The 16,480-nt window shown below is 39.7% G+C and overlaps 1 protein-coding gene across 1 annotated transcript; it reads left to right on the top strand.

Moving 5' to 3' along the window:
* The first annotated feature begins 14,392 nt into the window (after window positions 1–14,392).
* On the top strand, window positions 14,393–16,270 carry LOC130712206 (uncharacterized). The gene has a single exon (XM_057562044.1). It carries the CDS (start codon window positions 14,393–14,395, stop codon window positions 16,268–16,270), a length of 1,878 nt encoding a protein of 625 aa, XP_057418027.1.
* The last annotated feature ends 210 nt before the right edge of the window (window positions 16,271–16,480 follow it).

The following is a 16,480-nucleotide window of genomic DNA, read 5'->3' as shown; positions in this document are numbered from 1 at the left end:
AAGTGCTAAAGATAAGAGATAGAGAAGCACACAAGGATTTTATCCTGGTTCACTTGATAAATCACTCAAGCTACTCCAGTCCACCCGTTAAGGTGATTTCTTCCTTCTTAGAATGAAGGCAATCCACTAATCAGGTAAGAGTTACAACTGCACTTGAAACCTACAAGTGACTAACAATTACACTGACTTAGCTCACACTAAGATTCACTCTCTTAGTCTTCTCTAGGATCCGATCAACCTTGATCTCCTAAAGGAACTAAACAAACTGTTTATCAAAGAATTGTTTACAAGAGATTTGCTTCTAAAAAGCTAATAGTAAACTCAATGAATTTCAGATGAAAGAAAGCTTAGAATAATTTGAATATGTCTTGCGCGTATGTATTGCTTTCTTAGCCGCTTCTTTCAATCTTCAGCCTCTATATATACTCCAAGGATTAGGGTTGAGCAATGCATGGGAAATGCTACCGTTGGAGGGCAGTTCTGGAAAATCCAGCTTCTGCTGTGGCTGAGAACGTTAGGTAGGTCGTCAGGAAGGTACACTGCTTTTGTACTTGGATAGCGACTTGACCTTTTAACCTAGGAGACTTCTGATCAGAGGAATACTTCATATTGGAACTTGTGAAGCCGGTTGATCAGAGTCAGAGGGAAAGCACAGATCCTCTGACCATTGTTTCTTCTGATTCTGAACTCAGAGGGAAGAACATGGCCTTCAGAGTTTCTTGCTTCTGGACTTCAGAGTTTCCACTATTCAGCTTCTGGATCTTCAGAGTCTTCTACACCATCAGAACATCTGAACCTTCAGTGTTTCTTGGTTATCAGAACTTCTGGATCTTTAGAGCTTCTAGTGACTGAGTCCTCATCAGAGTTTGTATAACTTCAGAACTTCTGAAGCTTTTCCACTGTTCATACTGAACATGGTGAATGCGAAAGCGTTGCTTGGGTTACCCTTTATACACAGTGCTTCTGATTTGTGTGAGATTGAGTTGAGGTCAGAGCCTGTAAATAGCACACTCAGAAAAACACGTTAGAGTACCACAATTGTTCATATCAAAAGGTTAACTTGTAATCATCAAAACATAGAGTTGTACTACTAGATCAAAACTTGATCTTACATACGTCTCTTTGCCACCCATCATCTGCGCGACGACGATCATTATCTTCCAATCGAAGGCAACCATTATTAAACTCTGACTCCAATTGCTTCGTTTGTGCTCGCGTGTGGTTCATTTCGTCTTGTTGTTCTCGACCCTTTATCCCTTTCCTGCATCGTCATTTCCTCTGCTCTAGTCTGGGTTCTTTTTCTTCAATAGATCTATGTTGGCAATCCCTGCATGGTGAAATTGCAAGGCTATGCTACGGTGCTCTTCCCCTTGCAAGTTGTGTGTCGTCTTTTGTTGTTGGCCTTGGGTCAACCCTTGGAGGGGCTATAGACAATGGTGATGGTGAGGAGAAGGATGATGGAGGTGGGACGATCATTGGACAGGGATCGGACGGGGTGGAAAGATCTTGCGTGTCTCTCTTTACCGGCAGTATGGTGAATATTTTGGGCGAGTTGTCGACTCCCAAATGATTTGTGTGCTATTCTTCAATTTTATTGATGGTTTTAGAGCAGGCAGGGGGTCCTTATCTGTGGTGATAAAGAAACTTCCTCAAAAGGCGATATCGAGAGGCATTTCTTTGGATCATTTATGCTCTCGAAATTAAGGTGGGAGGTGTCCTTGAAACCTAACGCGACGTGTTGTTGGGGGAGAGGAAGGAGTTTGTCCAGCGGTTGGTGAAGAAGTTGATATGTTTTTGTATTTCCGTTTTTATAGGAAAGTTGTTCAAGATGCTAGCAAGCTAGTTGATGCACTTTTCCCTTAACTTTGGGTCTCTTGCATTGTTGAGAATACAATTCCATTGGACAAGATTTTAGAGACCCCCTTTGTTTCTTCGTTTGTTTGTGATGAGAGGTATTGGATGAGGTTCTTTTTATAGACCCATGAGAACAAAAAAAATGGAACTACCTGGGGCTTAGTCCCTCCATGATATTAATTTTGCGGGATATGCTCCAGCTAGCTTGGGACAGAGGCTTTCGAAAAGTTATCTGTGATGCTGATTGTGTTGAATTAGTGAAGGTAATAGCTGATGTAGAAGCGATGCAGCTCCATACAGAGTTCCTGGTGCTTAATTATATCCGCCAGTTGATGACAAAGGAGTGGGACGTGAAGCGTAATGGTGTTCATCGTGACAGCAATGCTGTAGCGGATTGCTTAGCAAGGAGAGGTGTTGTAGCATGTTCTCATGGGTCTTTGGTGATTGATAGTACAGATTCGGACGTTTAGTACCTTCTGTTGAAGGATTTGTTATATGCTCCTTAGTGTTGTTTTGTTTTGTTGGTAGTTTTTCGATGTATAAAAAAAAGGTATTTCGCCCCTTTTATCTATTTTACATTTGTAGTAAAAACAATTATGCTTTGTACATGAATAAATGGTTATAATTTATTCACACCTCTCTTTTTTTATATTATTATTTTCATTTCTTATTTTTACCTATCTATCTCATATCAATGTCACATATCTCACATCATATCTCTATTTTATTTTTTTTAGAAATGTAAGTGTGGATAAGTACTCATGAATAAATTTTTTTTTTTGTAAAAGTGTAGTTTTTTATAGGCAAATGTTAATTGTTAATTAATTGTTAGTAAATTAGTTCTTCGCTAGGGTTTGAACCCTGACTCTTCACCATGCAAATCATTTCGTTTCCCTCAGGCTTTGTTTGATAGAGGGAGGTTTGAGTAGAGAAAGATGAGAAAGAAAGAGTTAGGTGTGTTTGGTAAGCGGGAGGTGGGAGATAGAGGGGAGAAAAAGTGGCGGGACTCATCGGTTTTTTTTGTCTCTCCCTCCAAATTGGAGAGAGATGAGTTGATCCCTATTTTAAAAAAGAATTCTTGATGTTTCGCACTTTACTAGCGGTCTGAGATCCCCAATTGTCATATCAGACTGTGAGAAAGTGTTTAACATTATAGATTAATATTTTTAATCATAAATTGCACTTTATTGGCGGTTTGAGACCACCAGTTTTTGCCTTCTAACCGCCAGAAACTGTTTTTATTAGAAATAATTATTTTTAAATACAAAAAGGAACATTATCTCCTTTATCTCTCTTCTCTTTTTGTAACACCCCGATTTCGGTGGTGTCACTTTAGTAACCAAAAAGAAACTTAAGCGGAAAAACGTGAATATATATATTTTTTTTGATAATAGAATCATAAACTGATAATAAACTGAAAGAAATGAAACTCAACAACAAACGATAACAGAACTAATGTACAATATAGATTACAGCCCCCGCTGTAAGTAGCAACCTCGTCACGAGTAACCTCCAGTGAAGGAAAGTAGAAAAGTGTAACGCCCGTAGGCAATATGTACAAACCATAAGGAAAGGTTGAGTGTCCGCAACACACACCTTCAAAAAATGAGAATAAGTTGGCCCAACGGCCTGAAACAAGACCTCCTAAGTCCAACCAACTCTCTGTGATCCCCGTAAGAAACCACACAAAAAGCTATAGGCGGGAAACTACCCTGTCCCCAAAGAAACAAATGAAAGTCAGAGCTAAGACTCTACTCCTACACGAATCCTATCTCGAGGAGCTCACACCAGCACTAAAACCTACATGCTAGCATTGATCGTCGTCCGAATCTGAATCCAGAACGACCAAGTCTATGTACACCGTCCTCAGCACTCCTTCCGTCAAGTGTCCTAAGCTGTCGACACGATCCTCCATGATTCTCCCCGAGTACGTCGCTCGATGGCCAGCGGGGTCGACCACCCATGCGCCGGGGTCATCCTGCTCCAGCATCTCAAACCTAGTTCCCCCCGAATGGTGAACCATCGTGAACCAGCCCGCCAAAGACATCTGACAATGGGCGTAGTCCGCCAAAGCACACACAGAAGACGCGAGGGTCAACTCCAAAGAATTATGTAAGTAATAAACCCAATAGGTACAGATAAGAGAATAGTCACTTAGGCTTATAGCTAGAGATAGCAACCTAGGGTTGTATATTCTACAATGAATATAAACGACAGTAATAACAATTAACATGCTTCAAATAGGATTAACAATTATCAATCACACTCAGCAACTAAGTCAGTATGCATGTTGCATGAAATGCAGATGACGGTTAACCCAGTTAACCAATATGCATTCCGGAAGGGATGGACATCAACGGATCAGCCCTAGCACCAGCCACGGTGGGACCATTTCGGCCCGCGTGCCTCTTACTCCAACAACAACACGTAGTCAGATCAACATAAAACCCGAAGGCCTGCCATTTCGGTCTGCTACTAAGAGTCGCCTAATAGCGCTCTTACGCGGAAATCCGGGTCTTATGACCATTTTGGAATCCGCCGAGGTCCGAAGTCCGTCTCATGTTAATACCTCATTAATGGTGCATGAATGCGAAATGATTAGCCAAACAACGTCTCCGACCTCACTCGACACGTCGCCACGTGTTCTAGCTAAGTTATTGTCTCTAAAAGCTTACCCTAAGGTAAAGTCGATTCTGCGACAAAAGACACTTCATTACAACAACACAATCTCTCATGATGATCTCCAAATCATCCGACTCATCTCCATCCGATGGTCAAAACTGCTCAACGAGCAAAGAGTATCAACATACTCGGAAACTACCTGTTTCCCGGCTCATCTCTCAGATAGCCCAACAACACCACTGCTCCCAGAGCACAAGAATACCAACATACTCAAAACTTAACAATTCTCTCAACACTGGGATCCGACGACACTTCTCGTTTTCCAAAACTAAGATTTGACTTCTAAGCTTTCTTTCGAGATTGTTATCAATATTTGAAGATTTAGAGGTTGTTTAATGTCTTATGAATTTTTCCTTATAAAATAGATTCCACTTTGTCTTATCGCAAATCTTATGAGTTTAAGGATCTCCTAATCCCAAATAACCTTCAGAGAACGTCTCGATCCACTAACACAAGACAAGGCCCGAAACTCCGTTCGTCCTATCAAACTTTCTCAAAATCTCAAAATAAATCGGCATGACTTGCCCGTTATTCTCACTCCTCAGAATCACAGATATATGTGAAATGACATAGTTAATTCAGCACAATCAACCAACAAGTCATATATATACCAACACATCCTAACATAACCACTTAGCAGTTAGCATATAAGCAAATATCACACATCCTAGATTAACCACTTAGCACATAGCATGTAGGTCAATCTCAAAACAGTCAGTAGATGAATCATCTACATTGTCAGCCGAAGCCTCAGAAAACATTTTTCCAGTCAAACACAAACAAGTGCATAAACAGTAAATCAAGTCGAAAGCATCGACACCTAAGCATTAACTAAGAATTCAGTGAGTAGCCCTCACCTGTAGATTCTCCAGGGTTCTCCTCTAACACTTCTTCACAGTCAAAGCCTTGTTCCTCTGGAAATTCTTTAAATGAACCTTTAAAGTAAAACCACAGAATTCCATCAAAATCTATCGGAAACTAAGATATCATTACTCACTAAGGTTACACGAAGTAGTACATACTCAGAGGTACGATAATCTAGCGCGAAAGGACAAGTTTTTGAAAAAGAAATTTTCCTCCTCCTCCTTTATAGCTCTCGGCCACTATTGGTAATTAGGTGGGTCGATTTTTCTTCGATCAAACTTGGTTCCTAGGTTATCATTAGTCGTAACTAAGGGTATTCTAAACTCGGAAAAATTATCGGATCAAAAACTGTCGTAGGGGTATTTTGGTCAATATTTTTAGCTCAGAATTTCAAAACTGAAATTTCGAAAAACAAATTGGATGGGGACGTCACCAACGACGTTTATGACGACTAATCCTACTAGCACTAAGCTAAGGCGATAGTTTTCAGTCCAAAGGACGAAGCTTTGCCCCAAAATGGGTATTTTAAGCAGAATTGAAACTCGACGGTAGTTTTTCGAGAATCGGCGCAGTATTATTCGCTAAACATGCTCTTGGGCACGTAGGGAAGATGTTTAGATAGAAAAATGAAGTATTCAGGATAGTTTTGCAAAAACCTCAAAACTATGAGCACAGAAAGACATAGTGAAAAGCTACGGAAACGACGATCAGAGGTAAGGATTAGCGACTATACCTCGATACCTTGAAGTAGCAACTGTTGAATCAACGATCAAGCAAGAAATGAAGAAAAACTCTTCTCCTCCTCCCCTTGTGAAGCTCGCGGCCTTCTTGGATGAAAATGGGTAAGTTTTGTGATTTTTCTCATCTTTCTTGCTATATATAGAGGATGGAAAAACGCGGGAAAATGAAAGTTTCGCGATTCCGATTTTTCCGGCTTCATTCTCCGTGAATTCTAAGATAGGTTTTGGCGACAGAATTCCAAAACTAAAAAGAGGTTTCCTTGTATTTTAGGTGACTAATACAAAGTCGGTGTAAAACTATTTTACCCGATAAGTTACTTTTTGCAGTGGATGTCGGAATAGAAAACTCCCTTCTGAAGAAAGATTGAAATCATCAAGAGAAATGGGTGTATGCGTGTGGAATCTTCATTTGAATCTCCAAATAGAAAAAGTCCTCATCGTCGGTTGATTCTAGGGTTCTTGAACTATCAGGGTTTTAGTTTCGGCAAACTTCCGAGGATTGGAATCGGACGTTCGTAGATCCTAGGGTTTCGCCTAGAAACGCTTGTTATATATGGAATAAGAGAAATTCTAACATTTCTCTGAAGATTTTTGGAATATGTTCTCATCGTGTCTATAAGTGAAAACTAGCTATTTACTAGGGTTTCTGCCCTAGGTTTAAGCGTATATCGATCGTGCTATACCTTTTATCGATTTTGATACAATCCTTAGACTTTTCCTGAACTTTCTCCTTCATAAATTTATTTCATTTGGTAAACTCTTGTTCAGGTTTCCCTTCACGATACATCAAACCTAATCGTGAATAAGATTTTATTCACTTAGCATAACTTAAAAACTTGGTTCTTACACTTTTTATCATACCAAATAACTTCTAAGAGCATCTCCAATGGTAGTATCTAATGTTAAATACATACTCATATGAGTATCTATTACCATCGGAGTATATTCAATTCCAACATGACAAATATGAGTATGTGAGAATAGTTACTCAACACTAGACTTGAAAAATGAGCTTGTATTTATTACAAGCACTTACAATTAATATAATTGGAGATAAATAATAAAATATACAAATGTGATGTTGATGGTGGAATCCACTATAGAAGCTTTTAAGAGTTGTTGGGTTGGAGTAAAAAGTTAGTAAAGTGGTGTAGATGATGTGACATTATGGAGAATTGTAAAAAATAAAGTGTAGATATTTTAGTGAGTATGATGGATGTAGATGCTCTAAATCTACTCTATTTCTCACATATTTTTCTCTACTCAACTTCTATTTTCTCTACTCAACTTCTATTTTCTCTTCTCTTTCTTCTCTACCAAATGAAGCCTTAGCTCACCAAAAGAGCTACCCTACCCTTCCCTCTTGTAAAATTTTTCTTCAGCTCACCAAAAGAGCTACCCTACCCTTCCCTCTTGTAAAAGTGTATTTCAAGTGTGAATTACTATTTATGAATAAAATTCATATCATCCTTTACATATTAAATTTGAATATCTATTATTGAACATGGTGAAATTCCTCTAAACTACTTTCACTCAGTACCTCTCGTCTTCTCTACTATTCATATTTACATATATATATATATTTAATATTTTCCCCTTAAATATTATTATGCAAATTTGTTTTGCTCAAAGCCACAGCCTACATGCTATTACTCAATTCGAAGGCCCAGCTTTGTTGTCATCATTCACCGAGCCCCCATCACTAGTTCCGTTTTTTGACCCATTTAACCAAAATTCATAACATGGAGGGACTAAGCCCGAGATAGATCCGTTTTTTTTTTGGTTATATAAGCCATGGAGGGAACTAAGCCCGAGGTAGTTCATTTCTAACTGTTGGTGGTTTGCTATTTTTTTTTCCTTAAACACAAAGTGTTTCCTCAACCGGTTATGCACTAATGAGTTTTTATTCCATTCACGAGAATTGAAAATCGAAACTCTTACTACTTGCTCAGTGGACCTAACCACTGTGCTAACCAACCATCAGTTTTTTTTTTTTAAATAATGTGAAAAAAAAATATCTTTACCAATTACCCCCATAGGGTAGTTTAGACACATTAGGTTAGGTTGGACTTTCTTTATCAAATTCGCTTCAAACGGGAACTTGAATTCGCTTCACATGGAGCGAAACACATGGTATCAGTGATTTCCCAGACTATTAGAGATTCCCACATTAAAGAGCAGGTAGAGTTCATTCGCTTAGCCTAAACGCGCATTTCACTTCATGGTAGGCAAATTGAGGTGAGTTACTATGAGCCTAAACATTTTAAGAAAATAAGTTTCTTACAAAAATGTTGACCTATTTTTTTAAAATACCTGTAGTTCTTTTGATTGGCTGCATTTTGCTCAAACCATGATGTGCAACCATATGTGCCAACATCTGGAGCAACATGGTGAAATTTCATATGTTGTTGGTTCAGTCGTTAAAGTCAAGTTTGGTGTGAGGTTGCTGATTGTATGGGATTCAGAAGATTTATTCTATGTTGTGCGTTTTATCTTCTGAAGGCGTGTTTGTTTTAATCTTGGCTGAAGTAACAAGATTGATAACGTGTGAACCAAGTCTATCTCAAAGTTTGAATTCTGTTTCACTCGGTTCTGTTATTTTATTCTGGTAAGATTTGATTCCATGAAGATTCTTTCCAGAAGTGTGTTAGTGGACTCTATGACGTTTAGCCCATTGAAGATCCAAGCCTCAAGTGAACGTCTATATAAAGGAACTTAAAAACCCTAGCTGCACACGGATTCAGAGTGATACATACTGATCTTAGGGTTTTTGTTTGTGAGTCCTCTTGTGAGTTTTGTACCAACTTAGTGCTTTCGTTCATCAAAGTACTAAGTTGATTTGTTTAGTTGAGTTGTAATCTCATCAAACTTGTTTGTTGATAAACATGACGTGATCGCTGTGGCAGTGGTCATTAGGGGTTAGAGAAAGTTTTCTCATAGCTTAGAGGAGAAGGGCTAAGCTAGATTCACTTGTGTAATAGTGGTGGACATAAAAGAGGCTCTATACTAAGGGGGAGTACTTAGGTATAGGAGGGACTTTCATGTGTTGAGAGCTATTATTTGATAGTGAATTGACTCCTGGATTGGTATCCTCCAGACGTAGGTGATGTTCACCGAACTGGGTTAACAACTCCTTGTGTTTGTCTGTTTAACTGTTTGTTTATTTTTAATACTCTGATTGTGTTTTGTTGTGCTACACACTGTTGCAACATTGTGTATCACATCTGTCCTAGGTGAATACGAATTTCAATTGGCATCAGAGCAGGCACCCTGTTCTGGTTGGGTGAGCTCCAGGGAAGACAGATTCGGTTCCAATGGACAACTCAAAGGAAGGTGGCTCTGTGAATAGACCACCTATTCTGGATGGCACCAACTACGACTACTGGAAGGCTCGCATGATTGCGTTTCTCAAATCAATTGACAGCAAGACCTGGAAGGCTATTGTCAAAGGTTGGAAACATCCGGTGAACATACCCAAGGAAGGGTCATCTGTTGGTGAGTTGAAACCTGAGGATGAATGGAACAAAGAAGAGGATGAGGAGGCGTTGGGTAACTCTAAAGCGCTGAATGCTATATTCAATGGAGTGGATAAAAACATGTTCCGATTGATCAACACTTGCACTGTGGCAAATGAGGCTTGGGAGATTTTCAAGACTGCTCATGAGGGGACTTCCAGAGTTAGAATGTCAAGGCTTCAGATTCTAACAACTCAGTTTGAGAACTTAAAGATGAAGGAAGATGAGACCATCTCTGATTTTCATATGAGACTGCGTGATATGGCAAACTCCTCTTTCGCTTTGGGAGAACAAATGTCAGAGGAGAAGCTTGTGAGAAAGATTCTCAGATCTCTTCCTAAGAAGTTTGACATGAAAGTAACTGCTATTGAAGAAGCTCAAGACATAAGCAGTATCAAGGTGGATGAGCTTATTGGATCCTTGATGACTTTTGAAATGACTCAAAATGATAGACCTGAGAAAAGAAATAAAAGCATTGCTCTTGTCTCAAGCACAGATTTAGATGAAGATATGTCTGATAATGAAACTGGTGAAAGCATATCAGAAGCCATAGCTCTTCTGGGAAGAAAATTCAACAAGGTTTTGAAAAGGCTGGATAAGCGATCGAGGCCAAATGTGCAAGACAAACGGCTTGACAACTTCAAGAATCAGCAATTTCAAAGAAGAGTGAAAGATGAAGACAAGACAGGAAATGACCGAGGGGTTCAATGTCATGAATGTGAAGGTTTTGGCCACATCAGGGCTGAATGTGCCACCTATTTGAAGAAACAAAAGAAAGGGATGGTCACCACTTGGTCTGATGATGAATCTGATACAGAAGGTGAAGATGTAACAGCAAACAGAGTAACTTCATTCATGGTTAGATGTGATTCAGATGATGGGGACAGTGACAAGGAGATCTCTGATGAGGAACTTGCTGAAGCTTATAAGCTTCTCTACACTAAGTGGAAAGAAGCATGTATCTACGGTCAGCAACAGAAGAAGCAAGTTTTTGAGCTTCAAGCTGAGAAGAAGAAGCTAACTGAAGAAGTGGCCTTATTGAACTCAAAAATGGAAGGAATGACCAAGTCCATTCGCATGATGAGTAAAAGCACTGATATTCTGGATGAAATTCTTGATGTTGGAAAAAGTGCAGGTGATAAGACTGGGATAGGATTTGATTATCGTGCTGTTAACAAGGCAAGCCAGAACATGACTAAGGAACATGTGCAGATTGGAAGGCAATCAAATGTTAAAATGTGGAACCGCAGGCCCCAGCAATCAGTTACACATTCGTATGCTCAAGTCAGGAACTATCAAAATTCAACTTGGAGATGTCATTTTTGTGGGAGATTTGGTCACATTAGACCATATTGCTTCAAGCTTTATGGATATCCTATACTTCAAGATGTATCACGAGAGTATGAAAAGAAAAGTCCAGGCAAAAGCAGGTGGAAGCCCAAGGTTAATGCTACTGCTCTCATTGCTCACACCTCTCTGCGTGCATCATCAAAAGAAGACTGGTACTTCGATAGTGGATGTTCCAGACACATGACATGAGTGAAGAGTTATCTGGAGAAAATGAAACCACATGCTAAGAGCTTTGTTACTTTCGGTGATGGAGCCAAAGGAAAGATCAGAGGAATTGGAAAATTGTCTGACACAGGGTCTCCAAACCTTGATGATGTTCTGTTAGTTGAAGGTTTAACTGCAAACTTGATCAGCATAAGTCAACTTTGTGACCAAGGCTTGAAGGTGGTGTTCAAACAATCTGGGTGTGTTGTCAAAAATAAGAACAAGGATGTGCTAATGAGAGGAGCCAGATCAAAGGACAACTGCTACATGTGGACCTCTGAAACAACATCCTTGTCTGCTCGATGTTTGATGTCTAAGGAAGATGAAGTTAGAATCTGGCACCAAAAGTTAGGTCATCTGAATCTTAAGAGTATGAAAAGAATTGTCGCTGAGGAAGCAGTTAAAGGAATACCAAAGTTGAAAATTCAAGAAGGAAAGGTTTGTGGTGAATGTCAGATTGGGAAGCAAGTCAAAATGTCCCACCAGAAGCTACAACATCTGACTACATCAAAAGTGCTTGAATTACTACACATGGATTTGATGGGGCCAATGCAAGTGGAAAGTCTGGGAGGAAAAAGGTACGTTTTTGTATGCGTAGATGATTTTTCCAGATTCACTTGGGTAGAATTTCTGAAGGAGAAGTCAGACACCTTTGAAGTGTTCAAAGAACTATGTCTCCAAGTGCAAAGGGAAAAAGGGAGTGGGATTGTTAAAATAAGAAGTGATCATGGAAAAGAATTTGAGAATGGTCAATTCTCTAAGTTCTGCTCCTCTGAAGGAATCAAACATGAATTCTCTGCTCCTATCACTCCTCAACAAAACGGAGTGGTTGAAAGGAAGAACAGAACATTGCAAGAATCTGCCAGAGCTATGTTGCATGCTAAAAATCTACCATATCATTTTTGGGCTGAGGCTATTAACACTGCCTGCTACATTCACAATCGCGTCACTATTCGTCAAGGAGATACAGTCACTCAGTATGAACTATGGAAAGGGAAAAAAACTACAGTGAAGTATTTTCATGTTTTTGGCAGCAAGTGTTACATTCTGTCTGATAGAGAACACAGGAGAAAACTGGATCCTAAAAGTGAAGTTGGAATATTTCTGGGGTATTCTGGAAACAGCAGAGCATACAGAGTTTATAATATTCGTACTAAAGTCATGATGGAATCCATTAATGTAGTTGTTGATGATACAGCCAATGAGAGAACGGGACAAGCTCATGATGAAGATGATCTACCATATGAGTGTACAAATGTGGAACCAGATGAGCCAGCAATTCAATTCCCAAATGAGCAAGAAAACACTGTCTCTCAACTGCCTGTAGCTACCAAAGAACCCTCTATTAGAATTCAGAAGATACATCCAAAGGAAAATATCATTGGTGATCTGAATGATGGGGTTATTACTAGGTCAAGGGATCTAGTTTCTAATGCATGCTTCATATCAAAAATAGAACCAAAGAACGTCAAAGAAGCTCTGACTGATGAGTTCTGGATTCAATCCATGCAAGAGGAACTGGGACAGTTCAAGAGGAATGAAGTGTGGGAATTGGTTCCAAGACCTGATGATGCAAATGTTGTGGGAACTAAGTGGATATTCAGGAACAAGTCTGATGAAAGTGGTAATGTGACAAGGAACAAATCTCGTCTAGTTGCTCAGGGATACTCTCAAATAGAAGGAATAGACTTTGATGAAACTTTTGCTCCTGTTGCTCGTCTTGAATCTATCAGGTTGTTGTTGGGAGTAGCATGTTTGCTAAAATTCAGACTATATCAGATGGATGTCAAGAGTGCATTCTTGAATGGTTACTTGAATGAAGAAGTCTATGTGGAACAGCCTAAAGGGTTTGTAGATCCAAGTTTTCCAGATCATGTATACAGATTGAAAAAGGCTCTGTATGGCTTAAAACAAGCACCTAGAGCATGGTATGAAAGATTAACAGAATTTCTGACCAACAATGGTTATGACAAAGGTGGCATTGACAAGACCTTGTTTGTTAAGAAAAATGGCAGTGAACTTATGATAGCTCAAATTTATGTTGATGACATTGTGTTTGGTGGCATGTCGAACCAGATGGTGGAACAATTTGTTGAACAAATGAAATCTGAGTTTGAAATGAGTCTTGTAGGTGAATTAACTTACTTTCTGGGACTTCAGGTAAAACAGATGGAAGATACCTTATTCATCACACAAAGTAAGTATGCTAAGGGGATTGTTAAGAAGTTTGGTCTTGAGAATGCGGGTCACAAAAGAACACCTGCTGCAACTCATATCAAGCTCACAAAGGATGAGAAAGGTACTGATGTGGATCCTAGTTTATATAGAAGCATGATTGGAAGTCTTTTGTATCTCACTGCCAGCAGACCAGATATTACTTTTGCAGTTGGAGTTTGTGCTAGGTATCAAGCAGAACCAAAGACTAGTCATCTCATTCAAGTGAAAAGGATCATTAAGTATATCAGTGGTACAAGTGATTATGGCATTTTGTACTCTCACAACACTAATTCAGTGTTAACAGGTTACTGTGATGCGGATTGGGCTGGAAGTGCTGATGATAGGAAGAGCACATCAGGTGGATGTTTCTTTCTTGGAAACAGTCTAATTTCTTGGTTCAGTAAAAAGCAAAATTGTGTCTCTCTCTCTACGGCAGAAGCTGAATATATAGCTGCTGGAAGCAGCTGCACTCAGTTGATGTGGATGAAACAAATGTTAAAGGAGTATAATGTGCAACAAGATGTTATGACATTGTTTTGTGACAATCTAAGTGCTATCAACATATCCAAAAATCCAATTCAGCACAGCAGAACAAAACATATTGATATTCGTCATCATTTCATCAGGGAGTTGGTTGAAGATGGTACTGTTACTTTGGAACATGTCTCAACTGAAAAGCAGTTAGCAGATATTTTTACCAAAGCTCTGGATGCCACACAGTTTGAAAAATTGAGACAGTTATTGGGTATCTGCCTATTTGAGGAATTATAGCAATCAAAGGGATTGTGGTGTGCCAACGGCTCTTTTGTCATAACTTTTGAGGCACGCTTAATCCGGAATTTCCATTGTTTCTTGATAACCTCTCCTGCAACCTCCACTGCACAACTTCAAATCTCTGCAACTCACTCCAAAACCGTCTATCCTTTTCTTGAAGACCCGTGTTTCTTTCTTTGTGTCCTCTTCACCATGAGTCAAGATTCTAGCAAGAAACTCACTCCTGAGATGAATGCTTACGGGGTAAAGGTATTGGGTTTGAAATCCAAAACCCCAAAATCTTCAAGGGTTTCAAAATCCTCTCCTCATACCTCTGAAATCGCAATTGCTCAAGGTATTCCTCAACCATCGTCTGATCTGAGTAAGATGAAAGGGAAAAAGGCTCGATCCAAGTCAGATGCGTCCAAAGCAAAGAAGAAGATGGTAACGAGAAGCTCTGAGGCAACCCAGGGAGTAAATTCCGAGGCTGAAATCAACTCAAGTACAGGTGATGATGTTGCTGATCCTTGTATCACTGAAGTGTTGGAAACTCCTCTCAAGGAAGTTTTACATGCAGATGTAGATCCAATTGTTCCATCACCAAGCAATAATCAATCAAGCCACGGTGGTGATTCTGATTGCAACAAGGATTCTGATCATCTTGAGGAAGAGGTAATTGTTCCCAACTCTACTCCCTCTGTTGATAAAGATATGCATGTCAAGGATGTTCAGAATGTCATTGAGAACTCAGAATCTGATGAGGTGTTGCTCAACACCCTTGGTGCTTCTGCTTCTGTTGCTTCAAAGAGGCAAAAGATGACTGTTGTTCGTAAGTACTCTACGCGTTCCTCTTGCAAGAAGTTAGGTTTGGGTTTGAGTGAGAACAAGAAGCGCAAGAAGGTCATTATTCTTGATGATGATACTCCTGTTGTACAGAATTTCAAAAGAAAGGTTCACAAAGATAATGCTACTCCTGTTGTTGATGAGACTCCAACTGTGGAGTTGGATAAGACAGATACTGGTTCTGCTGCTCGAAAGCGCAAGATTGGGAAACGAATTCCAGAAAACGTGCCTGCTGCTCCTTTGGATAACATTTCCTTTCACTCTGAAGAAAGTGTTGGTAAGTGGAAGTATGTTTATCAGCGCAGGATTGCTCAAGAGAGGGAATTGACTGGTGAGATTTTGCATTGTCAAGAAATTATGGAACTTATTGAGGCTGCTGGGTTGTTGAAAACTGTTACTGAGATTGGAGGCTGCTATGACAAGTTGGTGAGAGAATTTATTGTGAATATAACTACAAATTGCACTGTGTCTGGGCATCCTGATTTCAGGAAAGTTTTTGTGCGTGGTAGGTGTGTACATTTTTCTCCTGAGATCATTAATCAGTATTTGGGAAGGAGCACTATTGTCACAGGAAATGAAGAGCTGTCCTTGAGTGTTATCACTAATGAACTCACGGCTGGTCAGGTTATGGAATGGCCTGTCAAAGGCTTGTTGTCTTCTACTCATTTGAGTGTAAAGTATGCTATCTTGAATCGCATTGGTGCTGCAAATTGGGCTCCTACCACCCACAACTCAGATATTTCTTCAGGTTTGGAAAAATTAATTTATCTGATTGGTACTAAGGCTCAGTTTGATTTTGGTGAATATGTCTTTGCTCAAACTATGAAGCATGCTGACACCTTTGCTGTCAAGCTCCCTATTGGGTTTCCGTGTTTACTTTGTGGGATTATCTTGAGTCAACATCCTCAAATTCTCCTTGTTGATGAGGATCCTAGCAAGAAGGCTAGTCCTCTCACTATTGATTACAGGCTGCTAGCTGGTGCCCATGTTTCTGATGTTGCTGGTTTGGCTGAGATGACTCAGGGGGAGGGTACTTCCTCTCAGAAGACTCCTGAGACTCCTATTGCTGCGCTTATTGCGGTGTCTAAGATGCTTCAGGACACAATTACTAGTTGTACATTGAGGAAGAAGAATGTGGACACTCTCATTATGCTGTTGACTAAAGGCAAGAGGCCTCTTGAAGACAATGCTGCTGATGATCAAGATGCTGCTGGTATTTCTGATGATGACACTTCTGCTAGTGCTTAGTGTATTTGTTCCTTCTTCATTCAATCTGGTTGTAATATTTTGTTGGCTTCTGCTGGCTCTCTGCACCCTTTGACAAATTCTGCTAATAAGGGGGAGAATGGTACTGTTGCTTGTGATGTTGTTGCTGTTGTTGCTGTTGTTGAGTGTTTTTGAGTTTCAGACTAAGTATGGTGCTCTGTTTTCCGACTCAGTAGTGTGTTCAATTCATCA

The sequence above is a fragment of the Lotus japonicus genome, chromosome 4 (genome assembly GCF_012489685.1).
Source record: "Lotus japonicus ecotype B-129 chromosome 4, LjGifu_v1.2".
Lineage (NCBI taxonomy): Eukaryota > Viridiplantae > Streptophyta > Magnoliopsida > Fabales > Fabaceae > Lotus > Lotus japonicus.
This window is presented reverse-complemented; position numbering and strand designations above follow the sequence as displayed.

What these genes read in the sequence shown, in the direction of transcription:
- LOC130712206 (XM_057562044.1), top strand. Translation starts at nt 14,393, where the DNA reads ATGAGTCAAGATTCTAGCAAGAAACTCACTCCTGAGATGAATGCTTAC.